General features: G+C 32.1%; 4 protein-coding genes, 1 non-coding gene and 1 pseudogene across 5 annotated transcripts; 3 read left to right on the top strand and 3 right to left on the bottom strand.

The window, feature by feature from the left end:
• Positions 1 to 484: 484 nt before the first annotated feature.
• Positions 485 to 5,294, bottom strand: LOC146957429 (uncharacterized). Its single transcript, XM_085736521.1, has 5 exons — positions 5,116 to 5,294; positions 2,886 to 3,355; positions 1,802 to 1,885; positions 1,622 to 1,711; positions 485 to 1,046 (listed from the first exon to the last, which is right to left on the bottom strand). The coding sequence occupies exons 2-5, from the start codon at positions 3,285 to 3,287 to the stop codon at positions 780 to 782; spliced, it is 843 nt and encodes a 280-aa protein (XP_085592647.1). The 5' UTR covers positions 3,288 to 3,355; positions 5,116 to 5,294; the 3' UTR covers positions 485 to 779.
• Positions 5,295 to 7,657: 2,363 nt separating this feature from the next.
• On the top strand, positions 7,658 to 8,049 carry LOC146957428 (nuclear transcription factor Y subunit B-5 pseudogene; annotated as a pseudogene).
• Positions 8,050 to 9,856: 1,807 nt separating this feature from the next.
• Positions 9,857 to 10,052, top strand: LOC146957427 (U2 spliceosomal RNA). The gene has a single exon (XR_015025083.1). It is a non-coding gene; the product is annotated as a U2 spliceosomal RNA (small nuclear RNA).
• Positions 10,053 to 13,723: 3,671 nt separating this feature from the next.
• On the top strand, positions 13,724 to 18,747 carry LOC146957426 (integrator complex subunit-like protein). Its single transcript, XM_085736419.1, has 6 exons — positions 13,724 to 13,905; positions 13,989 to 14,216; positions 14,296 to 14,419; positions 15,029 to 15,102; positions 15,522 to 15,682; positions 18,123 to 18,747. Exons 1-6 carry the CDS (start codon positions 13,781 to 13,783, stop codon positions 18,287 to 18,289), a joined length of 879 nt encoding a protein of 292 aa, XP_085592545.1. The 5' UTR covers positions 13,724 to 13,780; the 3' UTR covers positions 18,290 to 18,747.
• A 617-nt stretch (positions 18,748 to 19,364) lies between these two features.
• On the bottom strand, positions 19,365 to 21,259 carry EXPA17 (expansin A17). Its single transcript, XM_085736499.1, is given in 5 exon segments — positions 19,365 to 19,655; positions 19,657 to 19,864; positions 20,135 to 20,207; positions 20,210 to 20,455; positions 20,605 to 21,259. Coding segments are annotated over 5 exon segments (765 nt in total). The 5' UTR covers positions 20,738 to 21,259; the 3' UTR covers positions 19,365 to 19,550.
• A 958-nt stretch (positions 21,260 to 22,217) lies between these two features.
• On the bottom strand, positions 22,218 to 24,490 carry LOC146957424 (uncharacterized). The gene is made up of 5 exons (XM_085736504.1): positions 24,252 to 24,490; positions 23,222 to 23,290; positions 22,974 to 23,120; positions 22,800 to 22,873; positions 22,218 to 22,688 (listed from the first exon to the last, which is right to left on the bottom strand). The coding sequence occupies exons 2-5, from the start codon at positions 23,279 to 23,281 to the stop codon at positions 22,556 to 22,558; spliced, it is 414 nt and encodes a 137-aa protein (XP_085592630.1). The 5' UTR covers positions 23,282 to 23,290; positions 24,252 to 24,490; the 3' UTR covers positions 22,218 to 22,555.
• Positions 24,491 to 26,877: the final 2,387 nt, after the last annotated feature.

Genomic DNA, 26,877 nt, shown 5'->3' with positions numbered 1-26,877 from the left:
ACCCTAGAATCACTTGGTTGAAAATATACCCTTCAACCTTAGTCGCTCAATACTCTAGCACACCGAAAACAAACCAAACTATATTCACTTTAGAAACCTTTCGCTTCATGGAAGATGGTATCTTTAGGAAAGGGGTTCTGTGAATTCAGTTTTTCTTCTCTGGAGGATTTACGCAGTTTTTGGATGGTGGAAGCATGGAATGTGAAGCCAGACAGCCTTCATTTGTCTTAATGGTCTCCTAACTCTAACATTATTTTCTGAAGGGTCCTAACTTTAACATTAACACTCAAAAACAAACTCATAACTAAGTTCGGATCAAGATGCATGATCTGCCACAAGAATATTGGAGACACAAACCCTCTTTGACATTACAAAACCACTCAAGTGATTTTTTATGTTTGTTAAAAATATCACTTTTTTCTATAAAAAAAAAAATCAACCAATTTATTTGACCTACCATCCTTGTGAATCTTACACAAATGTATAAAGAAAGGTGAAATAGTTCTAGCTGTTTTTCATTATTGAAGAGGCCAACATCATCCTCCCAGCACACACAAAAATTAGTTCTGTTCAGCTGAGTGATCAACACTAGTTTCTTGAAAAGAAATTACATAAAAAACAAGATTTCCTCATTTCATTTGTCCCAAATGAAATTAATTTATCTATTAGGAATGAACTACCAAGACATCGTGAGAGACTGTATAAAAACCTTTAGAGCAAACCGCTTACAAAAAATTACAAATTCCAGAAAAAAAAAGAGTACTAAACATGTTAGTTATTTAACTGAGCTGACCTACTGGAAGATCCTGGCTTCCTTCAACTAAAAATGGAATTGGCTTCTTCGGAGCAGGCAGCCGTCCAATGCTATCAACTTTATCCTTTTGTTTTGGAGGAGGTCTAGCTGCTTTAGGCAACAATCTTCCTTTCTTCTCAAACCACTCAGGCTTCAACAGTGCCCGAAAGCCTAACTTATTGTAATACACCTTTCTGACGGACCCACCAGCCGCTTCAACTGCTTCCTTGGCCCTGACAGTGACCCTTGTTACCTGTAAACTCAATATGTTACAACACCCCTCTTATATGCCTATAAAGTTTGTGACTGTATAAAACCTACACCTTAAGTGTTTAGAATTGAAAAAAGTACCAATTTTACATTTATTTATCTCATTGACAAACAGAAGCATAACATGTAATCAAAATCTCATACTATATGAGTTTAATTCTTTATTTGAAATACAAAACAGAAAATGTCTAAGTTTGAGAAAATTAGCAAGTAAACTTTGAAGATATAAGAGCTATTCCAACTCTTCATAGCAAAATCGAAATTACGAAACCTAAAGCCAACATTTTGTTCTTTATCCTTAGACACTACAGAAATTTTATATACCATTCATGTTGCCAAAGTTAAAACATGGCTGTCACCACTTTTGATGGTTTACACTTGCCAAAAGGGAAAAGAGAGTGCAGGCTTTCAAGCCAGCATCAAAATAAGCTCAAAATTAATGATATCAGATAAGTTCAAAAAAGTTAATAAGTATTTCTAAAGATTTAAGGATCAAAAGGCATCACCGTGGTCCTCAAAAACACTTATTACTTAGCCTTCAAATCAAAGTATACATACCTCTAGATGAATTGGCCATTGGATCTTCTCAGAACCACGCCCCATCAATCTTACTCCATCTTTAATTTGCTTCCCAAGTACCCCTGCATCCTGTGTATGGTAATAATAATAAACAAAAGAATGAGAGGGAGCACATGAAGCAAACAAATTCATTTTAAGTGAGGAAGCGGTCACAAAAACCTTGAGTGTTTTCATTGTGATCAATTCAGAAGAATCTATCTTGCCAGCATTGATAAATGTTGCAATTTTTCCCAAACCTATTGGCTGTAAAAGAAGAAATAAAACAAAATTCTGAATACAGCAGTAGATAATATAACTGATAGATTGAGAAATAAAGGGGAAGGATACCAAACAGGGAAGGTCCAAAGATACGAGCTTGAACCACGGCTAGGGATTTATGACTACTCTACTCCACATAAACTTATCTAGACATTAAAATAAAAAAATATTAAAGAATTAAATTATGCACACAAAATTATTTAATACAACTAGAATAGTCCCTTAGAAGTTACTTGACACTCATAAATCTGAAGGCTCAAATATCAGCCAAAGTGAACTACACATTTGGCATTATGTCATTCTATATCAAAAATCACACACACACACACAGTTAAAATACATTGGTAAATATCCGTCAAATGTCAATACAATAAAGTATAAACTTTGAAATATATTTGTTGTCGACATGCACATTACTTTTTAGTGCATATCATACTTGGCAATTGACATGTAGAAATAAGAGGTTTGTCAATCAAAACCAACACAGTCAAGCCACTCAGCCATATATGTTTACAGAAGATTTCAGAGTCCTTGAAATAAAAATCTTATCTTGCATATGATGTCTTGTAATAAAATTAAAACCTAATATTTGCATTAAGCATGGCACTTCAGCTTCACAATGATGCTCGGGTATGCATCCTTTTTAATAATATTCCTGGAGAAATGGTTTTCTTTCTTGGAATGGAAGTCAAGCAGAATAGTCTTTATTGGTTTTAATAAGTATGCAAAAGAAATTCTGAAAAAGTCTCAGATGGAGAACTCCATTATTGCTCACAAGTAACCACCCATAAATCTCAGAATTATAATATTCAAAACTATAGGAGTTCCACAATTATAACTAATGAACTCTAATAATATACTAAGGCGTAATTTCATTTTCCTGATGCAGCAAACATTAGATAGCCAATGGTCAAGTTCCCGGTTAAATACACAGAAGAATCATTAATCAAAAACAAAAAAGATATATAAACAGGAAGAAGTATACCTGAAAAGTGAGGCTAAATGGGTTCTTGAAACCACGTTTAGGCATCCTACGGCGAAGAGGGGTTTGGCCTCCTTCGAACCCCAACTTTGAACCTTTCCTGGCTCTCTGGCCTTTGTGACCCCTCCCAGCAGTCTTTCCCTTTCCAGATCCAATACCACGACCTTTCCTTGTCTTCTGTTTTCGGGGAACATTATCTCTCAGATCATTCAAGGCCAGAAGACTGTAAGCTCTAAAACCTTGAAAATCTGGGTGAGCATTGGGATTAAATGTGGCACGAACGTTGAAAGAGTGAGGGAGCTGCAAGGGATGAAATTGGATAGACGGGTATCCGAGAACGGATTTGTTGTGAGTCGAACTTCTGATGATTGAAGTCGAGAGAACAGAAAGCCTTCTTCTTAGCATCTTTCTTCTACTCTAATCTTTCACTAACAAACAGGAAGTGTTACTTCCAGATGGTAATAACTTCAAACCTTAAAACAAACCAAAATAAAACCGTTAAAAAATGTTAAAAAAAATCAGATAACATGTATCGGGGTGGCATTTAGGGTGGGTGAGGGAAAGAATTCCCCACCATAGGAAAGCAGATTATGGTCATTAGATTAAAGAGGAACATAGATTTTATTATAGTCCATCCACACTATATCTTTTTGTCACTTTGTCTTCAACCTTAGTATTATCAATAAAACCTTCAATTTGGAAAACTCTTCCTCACATGTAACCCAGAAATAAACAACGACTCAAACAAACAAAATGAAGAAATTAAACCTGGAAAATATGAAAATATACGAAAATCATGAAAAATATATTTGATCTTCCTTTTACAATCATTGAATCATTAAATCATTCATGAAAAATCAGTCGTGTTCGTGTATATATCTGGAAAGTATATATCTGGAAAATATACGAAAATCAATTGTGTATATATCCAACCCTTTTACAAATATTTTAACTTTGGGTATGAAATCAGAAGAAGAATCTGTTCTCATGTCCAAGATAAAAAATCACAACCAAACAAAAACATGAAAATATCTCACTTTTTTTTCTAATACCCTTTAGATTTAGATAATTTCCAAGATCAAGATAAACAAAAATCAAACTTTAAACATATTTACAAAAATAAATTTTGCAGTGATCAATAAATTCAGAAAATGAAACCATTGAATCAAACAAATCAAAGAACAGGTTCGTTTTTTTTTTCCTCTTCAAATTCAATGGTGATTTGATTGTAACAATTTTATTTGAAATGATGAATGAGTAAATTGAAAGGAAACAAACGATTGGAAGGGAGAAAGAACTGGCCAAAGCAGTAGAGAAAAAGGAGGAACCTGAAGTTGTTGTTGCTAGTGGTTGTGGGTGAGTGTGGGAGGATGGAGGAGAGAGAAAGGGAGGTGGAAATGTAATTATGTCGTGAGTGTAGGATAATAGGGTGCTCTTATTTTGATCTAATTGTCAAAAAAATACTTTCCTATGGTGGGAAATTCTTTCCCTCACCCACCCTAAATGCCACCATGTATCAGACATGGGTTTATTACAATTACAACTCCAAATAAAAAATAAATCGTGTAGAATTTGAATTCATGTTTCCAATCAACAAAAACAAGTGAGGTTTGTATACAAAACTCAAATGCCAAACTGTACAACCAACAAGAAAATTAATAACCATATCATGAAAAACAAGCTGCAAAGTTACAAACGCAGATAACATAACAGGTAAGCATCAAAGAATAGCATTGTTCAATTCAATGTAATATCATATCTGTCACAAAAACACAATTTAAAAAATGAAGAGGTTCATAACCAGAAACACGGATTTCTGATTCACATTACAAAGCATGAAATTTCATAGAAGCATCAAATAAAACCCTAAAACGCAGTTCTCTAAATTCACATGATGACAACATACACGACTTCTTGACAGACTACATTAAACAAGAGAGTAACCAAACATCTAATCAATCTTTGGAAATAAGAAACACGCACGCAACTATCAAACAGTTTATCAGGCATTTCATCATTCAATTGGTGCACCCTTAAACGACAAGATAATTAAGTTTCAATTCAAATAATTAGAGGGATAAGCTATAAATTAATCATTGCATACCCAGTGCAATATCAATGAAAATAAAGAATAAACATTACCAAATTCTTAAAATAACATACAAAAGGGAATATACTAATACAATCTTAAATAAAAATGATTAAAAAAGAACCCTAACAATAGTGTACTAACCAATTAATTCCGAAGAGTTGGTGGAACTGATGCGGATTCGGACGCGGAACTTATGTGAATATGGGATGGCGAGAGTGTTAGACGGCACGGTGGAGAAGAGGAGAATGCTCCGCGGGGGTCAGGGAGGCTGCTGGTCGCGACAGTGAGAGAGATGAGAATGAAGAGGGAGACTGTGATGTAACCATTTCTCTTTCTAAACCCTCATTTTAATTTCACAAATGTTATTTATCACAATTTTTCACTTAAAACTCTATAAATTAATAATGTCAGGACCGAATAAATTTATTAATTTATAGAGTTATTAATTTATCGATAAATTAATAATTATTAATTTAAAGAATTTTTAAGTAATTATTCTGTACATACCAAACAAAAAGACAAATTAGTCTATGCCTCTTAGAATTACGTTGCAGCGAACCTTGGGACTCAGCGTAAATTAGTAACTACTGTGTTCATATGCATTGGAAATCAATAATGACTTTTGAACTTAAAGAAAACAGACAACTACTGAATCATATTTCAATAGAGTGTAATATATTTTTTTTCAGTTTCTATGAATTATTAATTTATGATTTTCTTGGAACCGAAAATTATAAAGGGATCTCCCGAAAAATTATTATCTTAATATTTTTTCGAGTTTTTCAATTTTTTACATTGGCCCAAGTCGGGACCGGACAAATTTATTATTTTAGAGAGTTTATTAATTTACCGAGTATTAATTTAAAGCGTTTATACTGTAATTCTTATGTTAACCCAAATCAAATAGGTTTATTTTAGCAATGTTTAATCTAACAATTGCGATATTATCGATTGAGCTAGGAGGTACAAACACTCAAATACGTAGTTACGTTTAAATGGTTGATGAATATTTTGTAAAATTGAATATTTATTTTTTTTACACACAACGCTATTTATTTAAAAAAAAAGTTTAGATAAATTGAATTTTAAAAGTTATCAAAGTAAGAGCAAATTATAAAAACTTAAAGAATAATTACAAAATTACTTATTGGTAGGCATCAAAGCCTTGCGATAAGCAAATCAACACTTTACTAGTTGAATCAATATTTATTGACAACAACGCTAATATTTTTTCTTTTCATAGTTAACTTAATTTGTTTTTTTATGTATATAAATAAGGGTTATGCTAACCGGTGTCCTTAGGACAATGGTTAAGGAAACCCAAAAAAGAAAGTTTTAAGTTGAAAATACCACTTTTTAGACTTTTGAGAAGTTGAATTCACAAATTCCAATGCGAGATTACTATATTTGCTTCCTTAACCATTGCCCTAAGGACACTGGTTAGCATTTCCCTATAAATAAATGAACAATGTTTATCTAAACAGCCTTTAATAAATGTATGTTATCATTAATCATCTACTATATGAATTAATCATTCATTTGAATTGTGTTAGACACAATACGGGATGAACAATAAAATGGAATGTCTCATATTGGTGTCCCATAATGTGTTTGAATAATATAATTGAAAAAAATAAATAAGATAATAGATCTATTGAAAAGTTGGATTTTAAAACTGCCGCTAGTATACACACTACAATATTGTGATGTTATCAATGACCTTTGGGAAAAGGTTTATTTCATTAAAAGATGTTCATTGGAACTCATTTTTAGTCTTTGTTTATCGTTGTGGTTGAATTTTAATCTTCAAAACAATAGTTATTTAGCTGAAATTGACCAATTTTATTTATAATCATGACTAACTTATTATAGATCGAGGGCCTTAGGCCCTCTTTTGTACAAAAAAAAAAAAAAAACTTATTATAGATCGATAAAAATCAACTTGTTTTCTTAGGGTCCTCTTTTGATCTAAGCAACTTTTGAATAATTTGATCTAACCTTACTACGGTTCATCATCATCATCATCATCATCTTATTTACTGGTTTTCTTACGTGGAAGAGCGTAAAACATAGACTAACATAGACTGATGTAAAGTGATACTCTTTTGATGATTTTTTCATGAGTATCACCAGTCTCTTAGACTGTAAAAGACTTCTCAGAGATTTTAAGGATGATTTTATTAGTGATCGAACACACACCCTCTGGTTCAATTGAGAGATTTTGAAACCACTAAAACAACCATAAATTATGTGATATATTATGCCTGATATGGAATTTATAGAAAAGTTGGGGGTGCAGTGGCTCCTATGGGTCTCCAAGGAGATCCGCCACCGATAGTCGGAGTGCAAAAAGACTCATAATCATATACTCCCTCTAAGTCTTAACTCTTATGATCGAGCTAATTGGTATTACGAAATTCGTCAAATCATCGTGCCATTAATCTCACTAATTTAGTTTCCATTGAGGTCTTTGATTTTATAGAAATGTCCAACCCCCTCTCTCTTTACAACTTTTATTGATCGATGACTTCATAAAAGGATGTCTTTTCCTAATGCTCATGGGTTGCCACGATGGTGTAAAAATGAGACACGATGATGTAAGAACAAGACGCTTGTAACACTCTCAAAGTCACATGTTCAAATCCTTCATGTGTTAGTTTTTGTTAATAAAGGAACCAAAACGATGGATAACAACGTTGGAGGAAGTTCCTTTAATAACGTTGAAAACGGAGGCACAAGATAGGTTGTTACCAATTGCAAATGTTGGGAGGATAATGAAGCAGATATTACCACAGAATGCAAAAATCCCAAAGGAAACAATGCAAGAGTGTGTGTCAGAGTTTATAAGCTTTGTGACAAGTGACGCATCAGAGAAATGCAGGAAGGAAAGGAGAAAGACAGTGAATGGTGACGATGATATATGTTGGGCTTTGGGGACACTTGGTTTTGATGATTATGCTGAACAAATAAGAAAGTATTTGCATAGATATAGAGAATTAGAGGTAGAAAGAACACCAACTACTACTAATAATATTCAAAATAGAGGAAATTAATTTCTTGTCTTAAGGGCCAAGGTTTTCTTAATGTGTCATGATTCAACAACTAGAAATTAATTACTTGTTTTGTTTGTTGTCAATTACTACATCTTAATCTTAATTACATGTTTGATTTGCTGAACTTGAGATCCCTTGACTTTGTTTTTTTAGAATTGAAATTGTTGAACTTGCTCAGATCAGATTATATCCATCATCTTGACCTCTTCTACCAATGTTCACAACAAAACGCTTTCATTGGAAAAGAATCTATGAATTTTGCTAACGCTTTCATTTTCATTGATAAATTCCCAAAAGTCCATATTAAACCGTTTGATTTCATCTTAGTTGTAATTCCATGAAATTAATTAAGTTTCCATGTTCATTACATATATATAGTTATAAATTGCAGTGGCAGTTACAACATTACGCTGCAGACTTTTATATTCTGATAAAGACTTCTATAATTATTATGTTGCGTGGTTGTGGAGAGCAATTTAAAACCATTATAGATTCTTTGTTCACGCTTCTTGTTTTTAATTTTAATTAACTTCATAATATTCAAAGCCTTCATTGCCATCACCATTCACCTAAAACAACAACTGGTATAAAGTCACTTTGTAGATGGTTTCTTCAAACACAAAATTATTAATCAGCAGATATTAATTAGTAGATGTCAACACACAAGTCCAATATTTTAATGTAGTCGATCAATATGTTTAGTAGTGGATAGAAAGAATACCATGTTTTATTCCCATCATTGTGTTCTAAAACTTTGATCTGATCAGGATATGATATAGATGGATAACTAGAGTGTCCATAGTTCGGTTGACTTCAGTTTTTTTGGCAGGATACATGGCCTAATGGCTCCACACAATATTTTCAAAAATTCAAGACATTTATTTGAATTTGTATTAATATATCTGTCCAAGTGTTTATTATAAGTCATAGTTTATAGCTTTTCTGTATTCTCCAACTCCAAGAGTGTATTATGTGAGGATTGAACTGCAATTTTTTTCCATAAAGTTCATCATTGACTAATGAGCTAAATCATAGTTATTTAGTTTCTAGCTATAATTAAAATTTGAGGATAAAAGTACCAACTAGGCTGTGAAGTCGAGCATTACAACTGACTCAAAGTTTCGATCCTGGGAATGGTAAAAACTTATTAACAACTACTGGTATTTAAGAAGTTTCTGGATCATAAGATAAAATTTTAAAAAGTTACATAAAGGACTTGTCATGCTGGGTGATCTTCAAAATAAGGTACACGGTGGTTGCATAACTACATGAGAATAAAGTAACTATTTGTTCCCAGTTATAAGATATTGCTTAGACACAGTAGCTGATATTGATGGAAGCAAAACTCAGAGTTTCACTTATCTGAATTAAGGGGTGATCTTCAGCATTTATAGGGCAGTGTTTGTAGCTTTGAAGTATACTATCTGAATTGGTAACGGAAAATTCCTTCTGATGATAATGCTTGGGAATAAAGAAATTTGTAGTGTATAAAAGTCAAAAGTTATTAAGTGAATTCCCTGATTGTGAACATAGCCATCAACTTCTGAGATATGATTGATTGCATAGTTTGTAAAATTTGTGTGTGTGGCCTCATAGTCTGTATGATTGATTTTATTTTGAGATATGATATTTATTTACCATTTTGATACTGGAGGCATCACGTTAAAAATTTAAGGGAAACGGAACTTAGCAGCAGATAAACGGGAGTGGTGTGTAAGTGTAAGAGTCAGGGTCCACTGGTACTGCATATAAGTCCCACATCGGGTATTGAAGAAAGAAACTAAGTATACAGTGCATATAAAAGCAGATGTGAGGCTTCATTTCAACTCATACCTTTCTCGGCCTTTTGGCTAAGATCAAGTGTAGTATCTGTTCTTATCAGTTTAATATCTGATATGTGGTCCAACGGGTCACACGATATTAAATTACTTTTTTGAGGGGGAGAAACCACCTCAGTAGCTTGCTGCTGGGTTTCTCATGTGTCGCTTATGTGTTGCACTATTGCATAAGCCTGGCGCACCCCACCAATTCTAGTTCAATTTTTTCCAATTAATTAAACTATTAATTAGATTCTATTATTTAATTAATTATTTTTGAGTGTGTTTGGATGTTGTAATTGAGAAATTTTATAAAATTTGGAATTTTGTGATTCAGTAAATTTATTTTTATTTCTCAATATTTTTGTTTAGATGGAGTAATAAAAAAAAAATTCTCAATATTTTTTTTTTGGATGGAGTAATAAAAAATTTCATCATATTTTTGGAAAACTTTTATTAATTTTAATTTTTTTGGGCCAAATTTGAAAATTGAAATTAGGGGTCAATTTGTAAATTTCAAAAAATTTGAGGCCCAATTTGTAATTATTTGGACTTTTTTGGGGTCAAATTGCAAATTTTGAAAAATTTGAGGACCAAAATGCAAAATTTGAAAAAATATGACAATGTAGAATTTTGAAATTTTTAACTTTTAGGTGTCATTTGAAATTCTCTAAATTTAACTTGAACAAAATACTTCATAAATTTCCATCATTTAAAAAATTCTTCAAATTATTATCTAAACAATGAAATTCATCTCAAAGTATTTTAATTCCCTCAAAACATTCCCCATTCAAACACACTCTAAGAAAATTATTTAGTTGATGTCTATAATTCCCATAGATTGTTTTTTTTTTTTAAGTGGCTTCATACATGAAAGCTTCTTTGTTTTACAAAGTGCCTTCAAATCTATATTATTTTTATCCTATTTATAATTTATTGAGTAAAAATTATGCATTTTTTTCTTCTTCTTGTTTTATGTAAGACCTTTTTAATAAAAAAATTATTTGACCCACTACTAAGTTGCCCTTCCTCTCTTATCTCACATCTCTACTTCACCATTATCTTTAGTGGTGCACATCAAAATATTTTTGCGCTCCCACTCTTATCTCACATCTCTATTCAAAACCTTACATTATAAATTCATACGACATAAATTTATATGATGTTCAATGCTCTTGCAAAGTAGTCAATAAAAGGTTTGTTTCATTGAAAGATGTTCATTAGAACTCATTTTAAGTTTTTGTCAATCATTATGGTTTAATCTTCAGACAAATAGTTGTGTGGCTAGAATTGACTTATTTTATTTGAAAACACGACTAACTTGTTATAGATCGATAAAAATCAACATGTTTTCTTCAGATTGTCTATAATCCTAAGCAACTTTTGAATAATTTACAGATGCACCTCACTACAGTTCATCATCATCATCATCAGCGTATTTACTGGTTTTCTTATATGGAAGAGCGTAAAACAAAGATCGATGTAGAGTGGTACTCTTTTGATGGTTTTTTCATGAGTAACACCACCTATCTCTTAGATTGCGAAAGACTTATCAGAGGGTTAAGGATGATTTTATTAGCGGTCTTACTTGATACTCTTATGATCGAGCTAATTGGTATCACGAAATTTGTCAGATCATGGTGTAGAAATGAGACGTCAGAGTGTAATACTCTCAAAATCACATGTTCGAACCCTTCATGTGATAACAATTTACGTGTTAGATAAATCCATATATAATTTTGTCTTGCCTTTAATTTAGATCCCTTTAGTGGACCTATGGTCCTTCAAATTAGTCAAATCTTAAAAAAATGAGATTTCAAAGAAAAAATAAATGTCTACTAGTGTATTTAACTGGCATTGTCCGGGTAAGACATACAATTAAGGATGTACAAAATTCGGTATACATGGTATCCGCAAATAAAATTGACCACAGACCAGTACATGACGAATATCTTAATAGGTACACACAAATAGAATAAAAAAAACATATTTTAAGTACCTGTAAATCAATAGATGCATAGGTGGATGAAAATAACTGGATTTAATAAAATTAATAACACATATAAAATAAAAAAATATTTTTTAAATACACAGACACGTAGGAATCCGTACCCGTTATTAAATCAGCAAATTTATACAATTGTCGTATTACCTAAATAAAAATATTCTCGTGATGAAATTAAATATAGCTGAATTTCTTAATTAAAGATTTTTGTTTGATTAGTAATTTGTGTTAAAGTGAAATCGTGTGGTATAATATTTTTGTCATATCAAAATAAGAAGGAATAAGTCTAAGAGGTGTTTGCTCAGTGTTAATTTACACCTTTGTGTTTTTAGATGTGTGTAAATTAGCAGCCATATATATATATATATATATATATATATATATATATATATATGGATTTGCTAGAACACACCCACTAGTTTTTATGTGGGAGTGTTTTAGCAAGTTACACCTTAAGGTGTATTTAACTACTTTTTAGTTATAACTTGCTAAAACACACCTTCTAAAAAATAAGTGGGTGTATCCTAGCAAATGCCTATAGGAGTTGCTAACATACACCCACTTATTTTTTTAGAAGGTGTGCTTTAACAACATTCACCTTAAGGTGCATTTAACAACTTTTTAGTTATATCTTTGCTAAAAAACACCTTAATAAAAACTAGTGGGTGTATCCTAGCAAACCCTATATATATATATATATATATAGTGAGAGAGAGAGGAAATTTTTCCATGACAGTATTAATTCTTTTTGAGCAGCTGTTCCATAATTATTAATACAATTAAATATATGATGATATTATTAGAGTATTAATTCTTTTTGAGCAGCTGTTCCATAATTTTTAATACAATTAAATATATGATGATATTATTAGTTAAAAACAATGGTGTAAACATCTCAAACTAAAAATAAAAAATGCAAAAAGGATATTCCGATTCTCAAAAAAACATGCATATCGATAAAATGCATGTTAAATTAGAATACCAGTTAAGCAGTGGTATGAGAGGAAGGTTGTAAGGTCACGTCCTTCCATTTGCAAAAATCAAAATATCAAAATATATGATTCTTCTGCTATCTGTGTAATTTACCACGGTTTAGGGTTTTTTTTTGTTGAGAGAAACACGGTTTAGGGTTTGCTATATATAGCCGAGTTTGCATGAAAATTAGGGTGTTCTGTTTGTAAACATATTAAATAAGTGTACAACAACTTGTCAAAAAAAAGTCTACATAAACAATAGATATATACAAACGATGACACAACATGATAGGAATGAAAAGCTCATCAGTAAGGAGAAATATTAGGGATTGCTGCATTCTAGAGGGAATTTGTTAAGTTAAATTGGTGCGCTGCATTTTAAATGGAGTTTGTCAGGTTAAATTGCTGCTAACCTAATCCAACATTTTAGGGGAAAATTATTATGTTAAGTTGTTGCAGACCTAATACAATTAATAAATAAGGAGGAGTGATGCATTTTTTTAGTATTAAATAAGTGTACAAAATATTTCCTTCAAAACAGAGTGTACAAAATATTGTCAAAAAAAAAACGCATGAAATTGGTGCGATGCATTTTTTTAGTATTAAATAAGTGTACAAAATATTGTAAAAAAAAAAGAGAGGATATGAATGAAATTGGTGCGATGCATTTTTTTAAATATAGTTTGTTAGGTTAAATTACTTCTAACCTAATACAGCAAATAAACGGAAAAATATTAGGTTAAACTGCTCCCCTCAATAAAACAATTAGGTTAAATTGCAGCAGACCTGACAAAATTAATAAATAAGGATAACGATTCCTTATTTGTTCTTTATATTTCTTTGTTAATCTGAAATTAAAAAGAAATAAAAAAAAAAAGATAAAAAAAAAAAAAGAAAAAAGAATTCAGCATATGATGAGTTAGAGCTAGAACTAAGAAGAGGAACAACAACACATCGATGGAAAATTCGAAACAAGAGAAGCCGCGAAGGAAAAACTACCGAAAGAGAACTCCAACAGAACAATGCGACCAATCCCCACAATCTCAACCAAACAACGATTCCGATGACGAAAGCGAAAGAAGGTTTCTCTCTCTTTATTTCACTTCATAAATTTTACATTAGGTTTTCATTATCACCAATAATTAATCAAATTAACGTGTAACAGATTAGCATTGGAAGAAATCAAACTTCTCCAGAAACAACGAGAAAGAAAATCAGGAATCCCTGCAACCCTCACTTTACAGCAATCTCAGCCTGGAATTTCCAGCGGTTTAGCTGCTAAAGCCGTTGATAAGAACGATACCGGCGGTGGCGATGGAGCTGATAAGGATGACCTTGTTCTTCAGGATACTTTTGCTCAAGAAACCGCTGTTTTGGATGAAGATCCCAATATGTATGAGTTCATTGAATTCTTTATTATTTAAATTGTTGATTTTGAATGAATGTTGATATATGAATGAATCAATGAGCAGGGTTAAGTATATTGAGCAGGAATTAGCTAAGAAGAGAGGTAGAAATATTGATGAAGAAGATCAAGTTGAGAATGAGTTGAAACGTGCTGAAGATGAATTATATACTATCCCTGACCATCTTAAAGTTAGTATTTTTTTCCCCCTTTTCTTTTACAAGGGTTACAATTTTTCTGTTCTATGTTTATTTTTAGTTTCTAGCAGCTCAGCTGGTGGTAATATTTTGTGCAGTTTAGATTAACCTCTGGTTTATAGGAGTTTGACCCTGTTTTGATAAACAACTTAATTTGCCGACAATAAGCCGCTTCTACAACAAAAGATAAAATAAAGTTAAATTACTTTTGTATAAGCTATAAGCTGTTTTTATAAGCGAACCTGGAGAGTTTATGAAAATAAGCTGAAAACAACTTACGAACATGTCATAAATTGTTTTCATAAGTTCTTCAAAACAATCCCACAAGTCACAAGTGCTTATGCCAGTAGATAAGGTCAAATACGTCCATTTGAATAGGCTTTCTCAATTGAAGGAAGTGAATGGTTGTGAAGTAGTAGTCTTTAATATAAGCTTGTAGATGTCTATGCAGAAGTTAAATGAGAGAGCTTTTGAAAAAAATGATACGCAAAAGCTAGTGTTATAGTTATAATTAGAATTTTTTTGGTAATATTTCTCTATTATAAGTGGTTTTTTAGAAATTTATATGAATGGACTCTAAATGTAAATCTTGTGCCTCGTCAGGTAAAAAAGAGAAATTCAGAAGAAAGCTCTACACAATGGACAACTGGTATTGCTGAGATTCAGCTTCCAATAGAGTATGCTTTCTCATATTTATTGCCATGGCCCATGGGCAAAGTTGCTGTTAGATTTGTTTGTTTAAGAAGCATTTAATAATCTAGCAATTTCTTTTTCTTCATATTTTGCTTTCAAGTTAGTTTTTGACAATGTCTATCTAGTTGGGGTGATAAGTTTATCTGTATGCTTACTTAGTGCCTATAGTTAGAAACAAGCAACTAGAAAAGAAACAACTTTAGCTTTTCGGTTGAAAAATATTTTTCCCAATCTCAATGATATAATCCAGATGATTCATCTTGCCATTGGTATCTTTGTTTTTTAAGTGGAGTGGTTTCTCTTTCTTTTATGTTGCTCGTACTTTGTGGTCTTTGTTTAAAGTATGAATTTTTGAGCAAGAAAAATCAGTGATGTCTTAATGGGTTTGTTTCTGTGTTTGCAGATATAAATTGAAAAATATTGAAGAAACTGAGGCTGCCAAAAAGCTTCTGCAGGAAAAGAGGCTTATGGTGGGTCGAGCAAAGTCAGATTTCAGCATCCCATCAAGTTACAGTGCTGATTATTTCCAGCGTGGCAGGGATTATGCTGAAAAACTTAGAAGAGGTATCATTTTCCCTGATTCTTTCATTATAGATTACATATGTATATTTACCTTTACCTCATTTATATTCTTTATGAAATGAGTAAAACCTTCACTTAAGCCCCTAAAAGTGACATATGTTGTCATACTGCTCCCCGTAAGAAAGGAAAACATCCAAAACTCCCTAAATGTAATTCCATTGGTCATTTTCGTCCCTTCCGTCAAATGCCTTTCAATTTTCCATTTGCTTTGTCTGAAATGGCAATTTTTTTTTTATACATCACATGGTTACATGTCATTTTTCTCATTCAAAATTGAAACCCACTCTAGCAAGGACCAAGCTGAAAGTTAATTAAAACATACTTCTCCTTGTTCAAAACTGGAAGCAGGGATGGAACTAAGTACATTGCAAAAGGGGCGGTCGACATCCCCACAACCATGTCAAACTAATTACCCCTCTATGTTATAATAGCACTCGCCACCCTTGTGTAAGCAATATCAAAACAAAGAATTAGTATAAAAGTAATCATCCAAGGCACCTTTTTAAAATAATATTTTAGTCACACGCTTGATCATAGTATGATAACAGTTGTGTAAGAGTATCATTTTATAAGAAATTTATAGTATAATAATAATAGTGTAATAATTGTCATTTTTTTTGGCCACCCTCAGACATTTTTTTCGGCCACCCTCAGACATTTTTTTCTGGTTCCGTCCCTGACTGGAAGGCTGATGTTTTTCACTTTTACTCATTGATACTCAGACAGACCAACTCAATCTGTATCTATTTCTCTCTTCCTTTAATGTTTTGGGCTGACAGACCAACACCGTTCTACAAATTATATGAATTCAATCATCAGCAACGGTGTCACAATTAATTCAATATCCCATATACCACATTACATTAAGGTATCCTTGTTTAGACATGATTAATCATTTAACTTGAACTAGAGCTTAAACAACTAAGGTCAAGACTTAGCATGTATACCATTCTGCAAGACGATTAACCCTGATTGATTGAAACCATCTATATCTTCAGCTTCAATTTTGAAAACATGTCTCCTCCAACTCCTAGAAAATCAAATACCTTGTCAAAGAAAGTTACTTGCAATCAAAAGGGTGTGTATAACCATAGTAAGTGGAAAGACTTCGTTAAACTTATCTCCAAAGAAAGCAATAACATTATCAATGTTCTCCATTTGCTCCAACCAATTGCAAAATGCACCTAGTTAGAAAAAATAATTAAAAGTAAGAAAGCAAAATTGTTTTGACACAAAGTTGTCAATTATTTATTAGTTGGGTTAGAAGAAAACAATTGTAATAGGATATATTTCAAATATCACACAATATTCTTTAGAATACATTGTGGAATCAATTATCACATATTGTTGTTTCTTGATTAAATTATATTATATTTTAGTCATATATTGTTGTTTCTTGATTAAATTATATTATATTTTAGTAATTTGTTCGATTTTCAAGTAGGTTTCTTAGTCATGTAGTCAGTAGGGTTTCTTGTGCCTAAATACCCAATCCATCTATACATACACATGGAGTTCTCCACAATAGCTTATGATCAAATGCTTAACTAGTTAAACACCCTAAAATAGTTTTTACCAAATACACCTTATTAAACTGTTAACCAAATACACCTTATTAAACTGTTAACCAAATACACCCATAATAAAGTAGGAGCTATAATAGGCAAATAAGATTGATAAAGTTGTATGAAACAGGGGGAGCATAGCAAGTAATCATACTCGTAACAAGATAGAAAATAAACTATACATGCTAGATAGCACCAGCAATTTGAGAAACAGAAATCGGCAGTGGTGACACTTATGAGCTTATCATAACTCATTTAGCAGGTTAACGTAGCTGGTCTGTGTGTGTCAGTAAGTAAAACAGCAACTTTCCAATCTCAAACAAGAAGTATGTTTTAATTTGTCAAAAAAAAGAAGTATGTTTTAATTAACTTGCAGTTTGGTCCAGAGTGGATTTCAATTTTGAATGAAAAAATGGCATATAAAGCGTGTGATGTGTAAAAAAAATTCGAATGCCCAAACAAACAGAAAAATGAAAGGCATTTGATGGAAGTTACATTTGCAGAGTTTTAAATGTTTCTTTTCTTAGGAGTAGTATCAGTATGACACCGAGTCACTTTTAGGGCCTAAAGCATCTGTTTACTCTTACGAAATATTAGCCCACGAAACACAATAATTTGGACGTACCTTGTGTTTTTTTTTTTAACAAACATTAATTTATATAATTAGAATAGCTCAACTGTTTAACGGAATACACACCTTCGTAGTGTTTTGACAAATTGAGTTTTGATTTATCCTTGATTTAGTTATCAATGAATTTATCTTGCTTCATTCGCCTCATAAATAAACGACTTTTGATTTCTTTTGCTTTTGTTTTAAACCATTCCAATTACTGACCAAAAATGCAACCAATTTGCAGAACATCCTGAGCTGTACAAAGATAGAAGTCAACAGGATGATAATTCTGCATCCAAACAAAACGAGTCCAGCAGTGATGCTCCTGGAGCAGTACAGAGGCAGGCCGCAACAGACCAATTCATGTTAGAGCGTTTCAAGAAACGAGAACGTCACCGTGTTCGGCGATAGCATAAATGTGATATTAGTGCCATATGTTACATTAATCTGTGCAAGTTTGATATTTAAAAAAGAGAAGCAGAACATGCAGCTCCTTGTACTTTATTTTTTGTTGACTCTCAGGAAAACTGCGAAGAAGTACCAAGAATGTATCAATTCAGCCAAAGCATAGCCGAGCAGCGTCCGATATACTGTGGCCTATACTGAGGCAACAACAGAATTGTGTTAATTTGGCCATTTTTGTTTGGTCATCAATAACTTGCTGTTAGCCTGTAATAGCCTATAAGATGATATTGTATGAACTTCTGGTAATGGGTAAATAGGATTCGGGGCTTTGTTAGGTGATCTTCAAGTATTTTACTGTTATGATATTCACAGTATATTTTGCACTAAAGTGCTTGTTTAGGACTGACTCTGTTATTCACGATTCTGAATTGACTAATTCATTAGATTTCTGTTTTCTTCCTCAATAGCTGCTATTTGCTCTGCTTCGTCACTCCATGTTAGCGTAATGCCATGATCTGGGTTGCTATTTGCTTTGCCTCGTGACTAAAGACACTATTGTACCAATATATTATCGTGTTTATGGGAAAATGTTATAAGTTGTGCATTTTAGATACGGTTTACATATATTCTATATTTCTTCACATTCCCTTGCGTTAATATGACAATATATCGTGTATCTATATCGCTTTTTCCATTCCAAATAGGACTTTACATAAAACAAAAACAACTTTAAAGTTTGAACTGTATACTTCAATGCTTTACAATCCAAAATGCACTCAGGGTGAATAAGACTTCTAAGGTGCACTCAGGAATAAGACTTCCAAGGTGCTAGCTTCATTTGCTGGCTTACTTATTTGCCTAAATTCGTTTTATATGGTGAGCAACAAGTTGCATATGTTGATGTGGACTTCATCCTTGAATTTGGAAGGCATTGAAATGACAATTTCTCTTATGAAATCACAATTAGGTCTTTAAATTTAAGAATGTCAATCAATTTTTTAATTTTAAATCCCAATTTTAAACATTTTATGTTTGTGCTGATACATTAATGGTCGTAAAAAGATGTAGTAGAGAGACTAAATTAGTTAACGTTCTTAAAATTAAATTTGTCTGATTCTTACAATTTTGAACATGAAAATAGAGATTCACTACTAAAATATCCCTTCCCTTCCACAAACAAGTCAGTAAATTGATATGGATGTATACTTATAAAAGGATGAAGTGAAGTCTAATGTATATTGAATAATTAATATTTATGAGTATCCTTTCAATCAGAACTGAACCTTGCTGATGAAAGACTGACCAAATCTCCAGCTAGAGGGTACCACATTAACAGCCGTGAGAGTCTTTCCATTACTGAGTTGGACTCTGAAGGACAGATTCTGACCATTTAGATAGCTTAAGCTTTGCCAGTTAGCACCCCAATTCCTTGACATAGATTCCCAGTTTCTCATTTTAGACCCTTTGATCCAAACTTTGGAGATATCCCCTGCTCCCCCTACATTGCTTATAAGCACTAGTTCAAAATAGTCTCTCCCATTGATTGTAAATCTTATGCCTCCACTTTTTTTGCACTCAACTCTGCATAGATGCAACACAATGTTTAGCAAATATTAGTTAGCTAACTTAATCACTTTGGCAAGTTTACCAGAGAAAAATTGACGGAAAATAGAGGTATGAAATTGTACTACATATCAAAAAACAAGATTTTTCTTAAAAATGACATTATTTTTAGCACAAGTGGTTAATGAAGTACGTGTGTGAATGTTGTAAACTCCAGAGTAGTGAATGTGATTCATGATAAAAAAAAATTGAAAAATAAGACAAGGTAAACACAAGTATATAACATACTTTCTGTAAAGAATTGGAACAATCCCAGCCTTGTATTTGGCGATCATTTGAAAAGCGGGTTGGGACATGTCAAATGTGGTCTAGGAGGATTACACCAACCACCATTGTTACTTGGGAGAGCAAAGTTTGGGGGACAAAAATTAGTGGCTGTAATTGCTATGGAAGTTCCTCTGAGGCACCATTGGGGAGCTTGACTTGCATCACAAACAATCTGATAGCAACCACCGCATGACTTGCCATCATTATACAAAGCAGTACTCAATGCAGCTGTTTTTATTCCATAACCATCTTTGTACAAGTTTCCATACCCACATGCACCCCCTACAAGTAGAGACAAAAACAGGTTAATTTTCACGGTTCTAACTTGCTCTATGTAACTATAATTGCATGAATATAACAGGTTAGGAAGTTTTTTTGTATAAATAATGAGAAAAACACACACAAGACAAAGTATAGTTGCAATTTTTTACCCATAGTTCCTGAGGCATCACTTCCACCATAAAAAGTTGCATGAGCTTTCTGCCAAGCTGCTGATTCTACTCTTAGTTCTGAGGTGAACAAAGCTACAAGCACTACTATACCAATGTAAATTAGCCTGTCCATTTTATTGGTCTCAAACTTTCTTAATTTTGCGTTTAAGGTGGTACACTCAGGTGGGTTTTTATAACTCTAAAGTTGAGGATGTTTAGCCCATATGAAAAGCTACCTCAAATCAAATTGTAGACTAAATAAGGTGATGTTGACTGAAAACTTATTCTTCTCTTGTTATAGAAATAACTATTGTGTGATATAAACGCATTAAATAAACACAGGCATGGAATTATTATGGAAAAATGTGAATAAGACTCTACGATGGATGCAAATTTGACATATAGAATATAGTGTTTAATTCTCCAATATGGTTCAAAGTCTCATTGTCCTGTGAAAGAACATGCTTTGTCGGTCATACATCCGTGGTACGTAAGTGGTACAATCAAACGTAGTTGTTGTGACAGCCTGCTAATTTCTTAGTTAACATGCATGATAAAGTGTATGATTAAATTAGTATTTTGTCAGAATAATTCTTAAAAACTGGAATGAACCAACCAATTGAACAAATTAAAATGTGAACTAGGTATGCTTTGAATTGAATATTATCTACTTCATCCATGATTTAACTGTTTGTAGTAGGCTGGTCCAACAGTAAGTCCGTAATATGGAATTTTAGCTGGTTTAATCTCATTTAATTTTTAAAACATTTAATTTTCAAGCCAAAATTCCGTTTGAGATCAAACACTGTTCATGAAAGTTCTAATGTCTAAAAGATTAAAGGATGAAATCAGTTTTTTTATTAATAGTTATGTGTATTGATAAAAGTCAATTCGTACACGCAAGTGAATAGAAGAAAATGTTCACAGATATTTGCTTTTAGTGGTATAGTAGTAACATGCAATGGCCTTATCTTAGTTAACAAGAAAGGAAATCTTTTATATTAGTATCAAATGTTAAAGAAGAGAATTGGCAATATATTATATAATAAAAACAAAAAATAGTATTGACAAACATGAACAAGTTTGCTATAAAATGATTATTAATAAATGCCATATATTGTGCCATTTCATTGAGCTTCCACCCATACAGCATATGACATCCGCAGCCATGTGCAAACAACCACTGCTTCACAGATCACACAAGAGAGTGTCCATATTGGTGATTGTTGAACGTGGAATTAATTACAAAGATCCCTTTTATAGAATTTCCAATTAACTTTTTCCCTCTTATAAAGATACTGAATTAGTGAATTAAGTGAACCTTGGTAGAAATTATAAATTACAATACAGTATTGAGAAGGTACAACAAGTTTTAGTAATACTAATATATAACTATCTACATAATTCAATGTTCACTAACATAGATTATTTTTAACAGTGCACAAATGGGTTCGAGGTAAAGGTTAAGAAGGTTAAGAAGACATATTATAAACCTCATAAATTTTCATTTAATCAGTAGACGTTGGAAATCATGCTACTATCAACCCTTTAAAATATGCTAGGATTTAGCAAAGCTCAAATTATCAACAACAAATTGGTCAAGGCAAGTTAAATTCAAACAAAGGCAAGTTCAAAACAGAAAACCTGCTACTACTGCATCTTTTTTACCATGCACACTTAAAGAATTCAATAAACATTGGCCTTGTTTCTGAAATGCCAGCCCTCAAACTAAAATGCTACAGATTTATCTGTCATTACTATTACCATACCTCCAACAAGATTAACCAAACGTGGTGACTCATGAATACATATTTTCAAGTAAAGTTTAATCAAATGATAAACAGTCAAACACAGCCCAATAGAAATGAATTGGATATTAATGATCCAAAACAGCCCAAGTATTCCAAGAGTTATGCATATACCTAGACATGACATGAGGCAACCACATTGACTAATCATTACGAGTTAGCTGAAGTACATATCGTGCATTTTGCAGAAGAGCATTAGCTTCCTCATTTGAGGCATCAAGTGCACGCAGTTCTTTGATCTCTTCCTGCCATTTTTCAACCTGTTCCTTGTGAATCCTGCTTATTTGAAAGTTAAAAGAATCACACCATAAAAAGTCAAAAACTAACAATATTTAAAGTGAAAGATAGTTTAAACATTGAATGTTCAATGGTAACTTCATAACTCACATAATCAGTTTCTCTTCAAATTCATTGCATAGCTCCTTAAACATTGTTTTCCCTGATTCCAAGAGCTCAGATACCTACAAGAAATCCACAATTAAACATTTCAAACATTTAACATTCATCTAGAGTATGATTTCAAGCTTCAAACAGTGTGTAAGTGTAACTTTTTATAGCTACCCTCTGAGTAAAATTCTCAATCTTCTCAAGAACAAGAGAAATATTGAGCTCCATTTCTTCAGACCCAACTTGGTTAGTCTCAAACCCTTCCTCCTGTACAAGGACAATCTGCGATTCTGCTTCATCTCTAATCTTTTCTTGTACTACCTGTTTATTGTGAAAAGAAAAGCAAATGAAACATCAAAGAATGTTATAAATGCTGTAAATTCACGACAAGAAAAATGTTGAAAGGCGAAAATAACAATTACCCCAGGTTTCATACGTTTCCTTGAAGCTCCACTGTCCATGCTTCCTTTTTGAGCTGACATTGGTTAAGCCTACAGGTATAAAACAAGTTTGAATTATAATTTCTAGGTAACATACATTTCTCCACTAAAATTTGCAGCTTATAGCACATGCACTTATCATGATAAGCGCTTATGTATAAGCTATTTCTATAGAAAAAGATAAAATAGTTAAATTGTTTTCGTATAAGCTAGAACTTGTTTTCATAAGTTCTCTCAAATAGTCTCACAAAACTTATGCTAGTAGATAAGCTCAAATAAGCAATTCCAAATAGGGACTAAGCTGTTTTTGTATAAACTCTAAAGTTGTTTTCATAAGTTATTATGAAAGTAAGCTGGAAACAGCTTATGAACAATGTCATACGCTATTTTCATATTTTCTCCCAAACCGTCTCACAAAAGTTATGTCAGTAGATAAGCTCAAATAAGTCAATCTAAACAGGGACTGAGTTTACTAAAATTCATTTCAAACTGATAATAGAAGTTTATCTTCAAACTAGATAACATTTATTTACAAAATTCTTTTTAGAGAAGTTCATCCAAAAATACTCAAAATCTAATATCAAATTTACACACGTAACCAAAACATGTAGAAAATTCATCAATTAAACAAAAACGAGAGAAAAAAAAAACACAAAATTGAAAGCAAAATCTGAAGATTCGAAATCCTAGCATAACATTAACAAACAAAATCTGAAGATTCGAAAATAAAAAGATAAGATAAAATTATTCATGATACAACCGCAACAAATAAATAACACAATAATATTGAACAGAATCTGAACGTAATTCCAATGCAAAAACCAAATCGAAACCAAACAGAATGCTTATATCATATAGATGTTGAATTGATTGAGAAATAAGCTTCGTTAATCATCAAAACATTAATTAACAGAGTAAAAAGTGAAGATCCATAAATTAATCAGATATTGAAATAGATTCAAATTATGAATGCAAGAGCGAAGAAGATGAAAAACGGTTGAGATGATTTTACCGGTTAGGTTTTCTGATTGTTGGAGTCTCCAAGTTGTGAGAGAAGAAAAGGATCGTAGCAGAGTGAAAGAGCGATCTCGAAATTTTCCAAATCTGAATGAATTTTGAATATATTGCTTTATTTTCCCAATCAAAATTTGAAATGCGCGCGTTTTCGCATGAAACTCCAAATGCGCTGAATATAACGGGAAAATTGAGATTGAGTTCAAGGTTGTTAGACTATTTTTCGTGCGTTCTATTTTATTTTTATTTTTAAATGCCTATGAGAGTTTAGATTCAATAATAAGAAATGAGTTTTCCACATGTTTTCGGTTGAAAAAGAAAAAGAAAAGAGTTTTTAACCAATTTGGATTTTATAATCTCAACACCCCACAATATATGGTGCGTTTCTTGTTTTTTCGGATTATAAAATCCGAACACCCTTTAAACACCTTTGTTTTGGGGAAAACAGTTTGGATTATATGATACAAATTGTATAAACATAAATTATGAATCTCTCTGAAACATGGACAGTTAGTTTAAAGATCATATTAATCTTCTTAACTCTCATCTTTCTGTTTTAGGTCATTTTTAGTTGTTTACATCCTAGTCGAAAATCAAATTTTTGGACTACTTCAGCAGATTACTCCGAAACTTTTCAGAAAATCAGAAGAAAAAAAAATCAAGTATAAAGACTACCATAGAAGAGACTTTTTACAGGTCCCTGCCCATCAAAATCCAAAATTACATCGTTTGGACCATTTTTTTCTTCATATTCTTAGAAAAATCCGGAAAAAAATCATTTGGTGGTATTTTTATATATATTTTATTTTATTTGACATGTTTTTATCATTTTTACGTTGTTTTCTTTGTTGTTTTTAAAAGCGAAATTTGCAACTGCTGAAATGGGAGAGATTTTGATTGCTGCTTATATAAGTATCTTTTGGATTATATAATCCGAACACATCCAAATTGTGTTCGGATTATATAATCTAAAACCCCATAGAAATTTTTGATAAAAAAATAGGACTCGCAAGAAATAGATAGGATGGGAAAAGTAATATATTAAACACACCTCAAACCATCCAAATATTGTTTGTAACGCCACAATTCATATTCTGGAGTGATTTAGATTATATAATTTGAATTCATTCCAGGGACGGACCCAAGAATTTCTAGTACAAAATATATTCCAAAATATATTCAATAAAATAAACAAGTACAAAAAAAGGTGGATGAGGCCAAGACTTCATCAGAAAGAAACAAACCTAAGACTTTCATATACTCCATCCGATCATATTTACAAGTAAAAAACAGTTTTTTAAGTTCATTGAATAATTAATGTATCTGGTCACATTTATAGACTCAATATATTAATTATTCAATGAATCTAAAAAGTTATTCTTTGTTTATAAATGTGACTGGAGGAAGTACACCACAATTTTTCTCTACGATTTCTTATATTTTGAAAACATTGAATTATTTTCTCATTTTAAATGTCAATTAAAATATCTCTCATTTTCTCATTTTCTAATTTTTCTATGCCCATTCCTGTTGTTAATGCTTCTTCTCGCTCTCACAGTATAAAATTAGAGTTACTTTCATGTTTATTTCAATTTGGCGATTTAGTAGAAAGTAGTCCTATTAATTAGATTATTTAGTTTATAACGGTGTGAGCCATTATTGTTGACCACACTACTATCTCATCATTAGGAAGTGTATATACTAGTATCTATTTTTGAAAACTAGTGAGGGCCCAGGGCCACATGACCTTGCACGTGGGTCCGTCCTGATTCATTCCCATGATTTTTTGGATTATATAATTCGAAACTTTATTAGGTTGTGTTAAAACTTAAAGTTTAGAGGGTTTGACAGAGTTTGAATTACATAATCTAAATATTGTCAAGAACATGGAAAAATTTAAAAAATTAGCATCAAAACAAATTCTACAACACATACATTAAAAATAATAATTTCAACAACATAATTCAACAACATAATAAAACACACAAGACAATTGATATGTCAAACTTAAATCTTCATTGGGTCTATGCAAGCCTTGATTTCATCGTAGGTCCTACACCGAATCAAACTTTCCTGAATATGTCGAAAAGATTCGACCAAGGAAGCGCCTAACTCAATCATTCCTTTCGAACTATGCTGACCATATATCGAGAACATGGTTCTCACGTCGTCGTCATTTTGGAGCTTCATCTGGGTGAGCCGAACACATCCATCTGAGTACATTGATGAACAATGATACTCAACACTATCCACCCTTCTTGTATCTCCGTGGTTGAGACGACCATTAATTTGGTCTAGCTAGTCCTTCAAACTAGACAATGTGACATTAACTTGGACCCTAAACATATTTGGTTTCCTCTAGTTGTAGTACATTGTGGTTAGTTTGGTGTTTACATCAACTCGATAAGTGTTGGTGGTTATGTGGTGTAGTTTGCAAATGAATTGAGCACACCAATTTATAGAAGTTTTTGTACGTCGTAGACCATAGAAAAAATATATACTTGACTAGTTCGAATTATATAATCTAAAATGTGTCAAACCCTCCAAAGCACAAGTTATTAATAATTTGTACGATTCATATTATATAATCCAAAATAATATAGGAGTGGTTTTAAAATAATATG

Source organism: Medicago sativa, chromosome 1, assembly GCF_051527215.1.
Source record: "Medicago sativa cultivar Bolivia chromosome 1, Bolivia_mono, whole genome shotgun sequence".
NCBI lineage: Eukaryota > Viridiplantae > Streptophyta > Magnoliopsida > Fabales > Fabaceae > Medicago > Medicago sativa.
The sequence above is the reverse complement of the archived record's forward strand: the minus strand, read 5'-3'. Positions and strand labels throughout refer to the sequence as shown.

What these genes read in the sequence shown, in the direction of transcription:
- LOC146957429 (XM_085736521.1), bottom strand. Translation starts at nt 3,287, where the DNA reads ATGCTAAGAAGAAGGCTTTCTGTTCTCTCGACTTCAATCATCAGAAGT. An exon ending in CATTTAGCCTCACTTTTCAG is followed by an intron (nt 1,886 to 2,885) that starts GTATACTTCTTC and finishes CTTCTTTTACAG; the next exon opens with CCAATAGGTTTGGGAAAAAT. An exon ending in AATGGCCAATTCATCTAGAG is followed by an intron (nt 1,047 to 1,621) that starts GTATGTATACTT and finishes TTGAGTTTACAG; the next exon opens with GTAACAAGGGTCACTGTCAG.
- LOC146957426 (XM_085736419.1), top strand. Translation starts at nt 13,781, where the DNA reads ATGGAAAATTCGAAACAAGAGAAGCCGCGAAGGAAAAACTACCGAAAG. An exon ending in TTGGATGAAGATCCCAATAT is followed by an intron (nt 14,217 to 14,295) that starts GTATGAGTTCAT and finishes ATCAATGAGCAG; the next exon opens with GGTTAAGTATATTGAGCAGG. An exon ending in CTATCCCTGACCATCTTAAA is followed by an intron (nt 14,420 to 15,028) that starts GTTAGTATTTTT and finishes GTGCCTCGTCAG; the next exon opens with GTAAAAAAGAGAAATTCAGA.
- LOC146957424 (XM_085736504.1), bottom strand. Translation starts at nt 23,281, where the DNA reads ATGTCAGCTCAAAAAGGAAGCATGGACAGTGGAGCTTCAAGGAAACGT. An exon ending in TTGAGAATTTTACTCAGAGG is followed by an intron (nt 22,874 to 22,973) that starts GTAGCTATAAAA and finishes GATTTCTTGTAG; the next exon opens with GTATCTGAGCTCTTGGAATC. An exon ending in TTTGAAGAGAAACTGATTAT is followed by an intron (nt 22,689 to 22,799) that starts GTGAGTTATGAA and finishes TCAAATAAGCAG; the next exon opens with GATTCACAAGGAACAGGTTG.